The sequence below is a fragment of the Abramis brama genome, assembly GCF_963993115.1.
Source record: "Abramis brama genome assembly, chromosome: 3".
Taxonomy (NCBI): Eukaryota; Metazoa; Chordata; class Actinopteri; order Cypriniformes; family Leuciscidae; genus Abramis; species Abramis brama.
The window spans coordinates 21,354,335-21,361,781 of record NC_139965.1 but is presented as its reverse complement, the minus strand read 5'-3'; the positions used below and the strand labels follow the sequence as shown (position 1 = coordinate 21,361,781).

Genomic DNA, 7,447 nt, shown 5'->3' with positions numbered 1-7,447 from the left:
CATGTGTGACGTCACTTAAATTATATATATATATATATATATATATATATATATATATATATATATATATATATATATACATATATATATATATATATAAAATTCACGAAATATATAATAAAAATCAATTTAAAAACATTTACGACAATGTTTTAGTCCCCCTTTAGCTTCGTATCATATATTACCTTTTGACTGATGAATTTCATAGTGCAAGAGCACATCTCACGGTAAATAAAGCACACATCTGGCCTCTTGAATAAATGAGTCATGCTTGAGCGGACAGAGCTTATTAAATTGCTCCTCTTGCTGTTGGTAATGGGTGTAGAATTGTTATTGCATGCAGAAGAACATGAAGGAGTGTGTATCATGTGCTCACGTGTATACCATGTAGAAACTGCTCATACACCTACTGTATACTGCTGCCATCTAGTGGCATGAGACTAATCAGAAAATAATGTGCCCAAAGATTAACCTGAACTAATATGAGGCCTATAGTAGAGGGTCCACACTTTTTAAATCATGCATTCATACTTAAAATATGAAAACATGTGTTATACACTATAGGAATTATTGTTGCAATTAGCCATCATCAAAACTTATGTACAATAATGTACTAACGATGTACGTAAACCTGTTTAAATAAATGAAAGATATTTCATGGATAAAGTTCAGATTTTTTATTATGCCAGGCAATAATTGAAAAGGTATGATTCTTTACAGGTCATCATCACATCATTACACTCTGATATGCATAAAATAATTTCCTACAAAAATGCTAAACATTTACAATTACTGCAGTATATAGATTTGTACAGTCTGTAATCAAAAATGCACATATCAATCTTTAAGCAAAAGCGCACACATACATACATATATATATATACATATATATATATATATATATATATATCCTGATTCAGATTCATGATTATATTTTAAAAATTATCATCTAGGACCACTCATTTGGGTGTAATTTATTCACTGTAACTGACAGGTGAGATGATCAGTGGTGCTGAATGTTTACCTTTCTCAATAGTCCAAGGACTTAAATAAGGATAGAGTTTCTCAGTAAAAGACTGATCGGTGAAAGAGTAGATATGAGACCTGGACTCCACATCATAAAAGGAGACCAGACCCTCCTCATAATCCACAAACACACCCACCTTCTGGGGCTTCACTCTCAGGGAGAGAGACACAGGGGAAGACTCACAAGCGTTATACATGTTCTCATTACTTTTCCACAAAGTCCAATTTCCATTCTCAGGACACAGGGACAGATCCCCCTTCCTGTTAATGGATTCTCTTGCCACACCTAAACACCACCGTGTCTTTCCCTTTACCTGAACCTCAAAATAAAACCTCCCTGAGGAAAAACCCTCCTTTCCCAGCACAATAATATATTTATCAAACCTCTTGTAATTGTGTGGGTAGTCATGCTTTATGTTTCCAAGTCGCACTTGTTTTCCATCTTCAGATAAGGTCAGTTCGGGGTGTGCCGTATCAGGATCCAGAGTCACATCCACTGAGAGAGAGAGAGAATTTGAATCACAGCTCCATAACAGAAAGATTGTGGAATAACAAGTTCAGTCAAACTGGAATGCTGTAAATCTCTTATCAGTTCATTAAAGGTACTGTGAGAATATATATATATATATATATATATATATATATATATATATATATATATATATGAGTGCGTATCATACACTGTACCTGCATACTGCTGGATCCTCTTCATCACTGTGGCATACATGATAACAAAAGATGATGAGATCTTTATTTACATATAGACATTTATGAATTGAATTCTTTAAATGCTATAGGGCAAATAATACACTGCAGACTGATGCATGTTATTAAATGTGCTTATTTAAGAATAAAATTGATGCAATGAATGAATTAATTATTTAAATGAATGCAAGAACCTTACATTGGCAAACGAAAAAACTTTTTAAAAAGTGACTGTTTGTAAAAGTTTGATCATCATGAACTGAGATAAGACAATTATTGTGAAATAAGAATCTGTGAAACCTACCAGTTTGACTGAGTTTCTTATCTAGAGTGTCCTGCAGCTGAGCCAGAGCACTCCTCAAGGTCTCCACACTCCCGCAAGTGTTAATACTGATGCCAGTCCAGATCTTGGTGTCAAACGGGCTGCACAGGGATGGATAAGTCTACAGCAGGAGAGAAGCATGTTGAGTGTAGTCCTGTGATGTGCTGCGAGCAGAGAGACAGACACTGACCTGTAGGAGGTGCAGGTGATCTTCAGTGTGTGAGAGCTGCTCCAGCTCAGTGTTTCTTCTCTTCAGCTCAGTGATCTCCTGCTCCAGCTCTTTAATGAGCTCTTCAGCCTGCTTCTCTTCTGCTTTCTGCTTCTGCTCCATCACCTCCAGCAGCTCAGACTGACAGCTCTCGATGGAGCGGAGCAGATCCGTGCACAGCTCAACACAGTCCGCTTTCTCTTTTTCTGTGTTCTTCTGATTAGTCAGAATCATGGAAAAAAAATATTTATTTTTCAGAACTTTAAAAAAAAGAAAGAAAGAAAATGTATCTAATAAATCAAATATTTACTTTTCTATAAATATTCGATAATAATATATTATCGAATATATTATTATATATTATAATATATATATACAAACTTGCTTTTCTCAGCTTTACTGAGTGTTGGATTTCTTCAGTTTTCTTTATTCTGTCTTGGATCATTTGCAGCACATCTGTCTGTGACTTCATCAGCTGGGTCTATAGACAGGACAACATCAAAAATAATAATAATAACAATAATGATGACAATAATAATAATAATAATAATAATAGTGCCTTAAAAGTAAGGTTCTCAAGGCAGAAAACAAGAATATAAAAACAGTATATAAACATACATAAAATAATAAGTAAAATCAATTAAAAGCTATCCGGAAAAGAAAAAAAATGTCTTAAACATCTGTTCTTCTCTTTTTGAGTATTCTAAAGACATGTTTTCATTTAGCTATTTCCTACCTTCTTCTTTACACTCTCCTCCTCTACAAGGACGTTGTTGTGATTCTTGTGTTCGGTCACAGTGCAGATCACACACACACACGTCTGATCATCTCTACAGAACAGCTCAAGAGGTCTGTTGTGTTTCTGACACAAATGATCCTGGAGATTTTTTACAGGGTCGAGAAGTTTGTGTTGTTTTAAACCTGGAACTGTCAAATGATGCTTCAGGTGAGCTTCACAGTAAGAGCACTGACACACAGGGCACGACTTCAGGGCTTTCAGTTTCGTCTTCGTACAGATGTCACACAACACTTCAGGTATTTTCAGACAATTTCTCTTTTTATAGAGATCTACAATGGCTCTGAGTGTTGTATTGACCTTGAGCTCAGGTTTTTGGTTGAATGTTTTTTTACATATTGGGCAGTTGTAGTCCTTACAGTTGTCCCAGAATTCTTTTAGGCAGATCTGGCAGAAGTTGTGTCCACATGGAGTGGTGACTGGATTGGTGAACACATCCAGACAGATGGAACACTGGAGCTCCTCAGTCAGACCAGTGGAGGATGATGGGGCTGAAAAAAATAAATAAAAATATTTAAAGTAGTATGAAGTGTAACTTCATTTCTGATATTTACTTCACAAACGAGGAAAATTATTACGTCTTTCAAGCACTAATCCATTATTTTTGTGGGTTAGACTTACATGGAGATAAATCCAGATTCCTGGTCTCTCTTGGTTTTGGAGATTCTGCCAGTGCTTTTGCCCTTTTTAAGATTTAAATAAATAAATAAAGCCACATTAAGTCTCATTTCACAACAAAAATCATGACCAGTAGATTCATAGAGTAAAATAACAACTCATACATATTAATACTTTTTTTTTTTTAATCGCATTGTCAAAAACTTTAAAATAAAAATAATAATAAAATTCAAGTTACATATTTTTTCATCTCATGTTAGCTGTAACTGTCACGAATTAGGTCCAATGAAGATGATGAACATTGAAAAGTAACAAGATTAGTTTAATAAATAACTCAAAGTAATAACCAAGATGCGAGACAGCGTGTAACGCACAAACAGTGTGCACTTAATACAAACAATAACTGACAATGAACATTGAACAAGGAGGAACTTAAATACACAGATGAACAATGGAGACAACAGCTGAAGACGATGAGTGAAGATGATGATGATAGCTGGCAGGTGTGGGTAATGGTGAAGGAGGTGCAGGTGTGGGCCAAGGAGGATGCTGGGAAATGTAGTGCAGACGGAGACTAACAGATGACAGTGACAGTGACAGTGACGATGACAGTGACAGTGAGCTGGTGACTGTGACAGTACTCCCCCCTCCCGCCAGGCGCGTCCATGGGCTCAGGGACAGACTTTGAGGGCTCAGGTGGCATGGGCGAGGGTTCAGGCGGCGATGCGGCCATCTTGCATACCACCGTCTCCGAAACGGACACCAGCGTCTCCGGAACAGACACCACCGTCTCCGGCACGGACACCAACGTCTCTGGAACGGACACCAGCGACTCCGGAATGGACACCAGCTTCTCCGGCACGGACACCACTGTCTCCGGCACGGACACCACTGTCTCCGGCACGGACACCACAGACACCGGCACGGACACCAGTGTCCCCGGACACCACGGACACCAACGTCTCCGGAACGGACACCAGCGTCTCCGGAACAGACACCACCGTCTCCGGCACGGACACCAACGTCTCTGGCACGGACACCAGCGTCTCCGGAATGGACACCAGCTTCTCCGGAACGGACACCATCGTCTCCGGCACGGACACCACTGTCTCCGGCACAGACACCGCGGTGCACGGACACCAGCGTCTCCGGAAAAGACACCAGCATCTCCGGAACAGACACCAGCATCTCCGGAACGGACAACACCGTCTCCGGAACGGACACCACCGTCTCCGGAACAGTTACCACCGTCTCCGGCACAAACACCAAAGTCTGTGGCACGGACACCACCGTCTCCTGCACGGACATCACCGTCTTCTGCACGGACACCAACGTCTCCGGAACAGACACCAGCATCTCCGGAACGGACACGAATGTCTCCGGAACGGACACCAACGTCTCCAGAATGGACACGACGGACACCAACGTCTCCGGAACAGACACCAGCATCTCCGGAACGGACACCACCGTCTCCGGCACGGACACCAACGTCTCTCCAGCACGGACACCACCGTCTCCGGAACGACACCAGCATCTCCGGAACGGACAACACCGCCTCCAGAACGGACAACAATGTCTCCGGAACGGACACCACGGACACCAACGTCTCCAGAATGGACACGACAAACACCAACGTCTCCGGAACGGACACCAACGTCTCCAGAATGGACACGACGGAGACCACCGTCTCCGGAACGGACACCATCGTCTCCGGAACGGACACCAAAGTCTCCGGCACGGACACCACCGTCTCCGGCACGGACATCACCGTCTTCTGCACGGACACCAACGTCTCCGGAAAGGACACCACCGTCTCCGGCACGGACACGAACGTCTCTGGCATGGACACCACCGTCTCCGGAACAGACACCAAAGTCTCCGGCACGGGCACCAACGTCTCCGGAACGGTCACCAATGTCTCTGGCACGGACACCAGCGTCTCCGGCACAGACACCAACGTCTCAGGAACGTTGTGAAAAAGTAAAGCAGAGCGACTTTGATGCAGAATCATGAACCTCGGGAATTCTGGGAAAAGCTTGGGGGACAGCCGGAAGAAATCAAGAAACATGTCCCAGATAACTTCACTCCTGTTCAACCCAAGCTCTATAAGGTCTGGGATACCTTGAACTTCCTCAGATCAACTACAAACTGTCTGTGGAGCAGACTTGCATTACTGTGGGCCAGAACTGGGCCCTCATTAAATTATGGAATAAAAATAAATAAATTAAAACAGGCCTATTTGTGGAAAAAATATGTAATATTTGAGTTACATAAAAGCTTTTAATTTGTTTTCTTCCTAATTGTCCTTGAAATAGTGGTCAAGAACCCCCCTACCCCCAACACAAAAATGGTTTGGCCACTGATCAAAATTTGATGTTGTCATTTGATTTGAAGTTCAGTACGCTCAAAATGTCTGGTCAGCACAAGTCCGATGCACAGAAAAGGAAAGAAAAGAGAAGAAGAAAATAGAGGCCTTAGAGATTTTCTAAACAAATATTTAAAAAAAAGGTGGTGACGGTGAAGCTGGAACTAGTAAAGTCAACGTAGAGCAAGGTAAGAAACAGCACAGCCAACGTTTACGAGCCTTGTCAGGGGTTTTCCTGCTTTTAAATTTTTTTGGCGGCCGCCAAAGCAATTTTTTGTCCCGCAAAAGCCTTATTTGATCGGTGAGTGATGTAGAATAGAATGACTGCTGCCCCTGACAGGGCGCATAACGAGCAGAAAGCCGCCACGTCCACTAATGACACGTCCAATACGCAAACGACTCCTTTGAACCGATTCACTTTAATGAATGGTTCAAATAACTGATCTGTCCAACACTGAATCGGTGTATAAAAAATCGGTAACACTTTACAATAATGTTCCATTTATTAAACTCTAGTTAACTAAATTAGTTAACATACTATTAATAAACTGCATTTCTACAGTATTGTTAATATTAATTTTAATATTTAGGCTACTAATAGCCTACATTATTGAAATCAAAAGTTGTATTTGTTAACATATTAATGCATAGGAGAGGAAGAGCAAGGGAAAAGGAAAGATCTGGGCGCGGGATCTAAGATGATCTCGTCCTGGGCCCAGGCAAGACTGTCAGCTGGCCTGCGTATAGGCTACTGCATTAAAAGTACCGTCCCATACACCTTTATTTTTGCATGATGCTGCATACATGCCAGTAACTGTCAGTATAAGTAAGTGTAACATGGCCTGCGCAAGAAAAAACAGCTGACAAACAAAACTATCAGTTGGCGCATGTGCCACTTAGCATAGCGGAATGTGCCAATGGATCAGTAAGGTACCATGTCACATTAATGTTAATACCGCCTCTCACGTGACATTATTATGAATGTTGAAACTATATTTTTTCAGGATTCTTTGATGAATAGAAAGCTAAATTAACAGAATTTATTTAAAATAGTTTTTTCATATTATAAATGTATTTACTGTCACTTTTATTCAATTTAATGTGCCCTCTGCAGCTTTTCGCATTTCAGTGCTGTAAAAAGAGCATTTGACTCATACTTAAATCTGGATTGCTGTTTTGTCTCTGTAGCTTACCCTACTGAATAAGACCATGACACTTTATGTCTTTCACGTACCTGTGCGTGTCAGCTGCGCTCTCATGCCTCATACGTATGAATAGATGAACAAACATTCTGTTGTCTAAAGAAAAAAACGTTTCCAAAAGGTTCCCAAAATTTTCAGCTTAGTTTCATTTCTCTGAAAGCTCCCGCCCACCTACATTAATCCCATAGCTCCTCCCATATTTTCT

The 7,447-nt window shown here is 40.9% G+C and overlaps 1 protein-coding gene across 1 annotated transcript; it reads right to left on the bottom strand.

The window, feature by feature from the left end:
- Positions 1-672: 672 nt before the first annotated feature.
- Positions 673-7,409, bottom strand: btr09 (bloodthirsty-related gene family, member 9). Its single transcript, XM_084107726.1, has 8 exons — positions 7,275-7,409; positions 3,679-3,740; positions 2,998-3,548; positions 2,647-2,742; positions 2,244-2,477; positions 2,036-2,174; positions 1,714-1,740; positions 673-1,522 (listed from the first exon to the last, which is right to left on the bottom strand). Exons 1-8 carry the CDS (start codon positions 7,328-7,330, stop codon positions 975-977), a joined length of 1,713 nt encoding a protein of 570 aa, XP_083963852.1. The 5' UTR covers positions 7,331-7,409; the 3' UTR covers positions 673-974.
- Positions 7,410-7,447: the final 38 nt, after the last annotated feature.

Bases quoted from the DNA above. Each gene is read 5' to 3' on its own strand.
- btr09 (XM_084107726.1), bottom strand. From the start codon at position 7,330: ATGTTTGTTCATCTATTCATACGTATGAGGCATGAGAGCGCAGCTGAC. The intron at 3,741-7,274 runs GTACGTGAAAGA...AATCTTAAAAAG, and splicing joins AGCGCAGCTGACACGCACAG to GGCAAAAGCACTGGCAGAAT. The intron at 1,741-2,035 runs GTAGGTTTCACA...TGTATGCCACAG, and splicing joins TAAGAAACTCAGTCAAACTG to TGATGAAGAGGATCCAGCAG.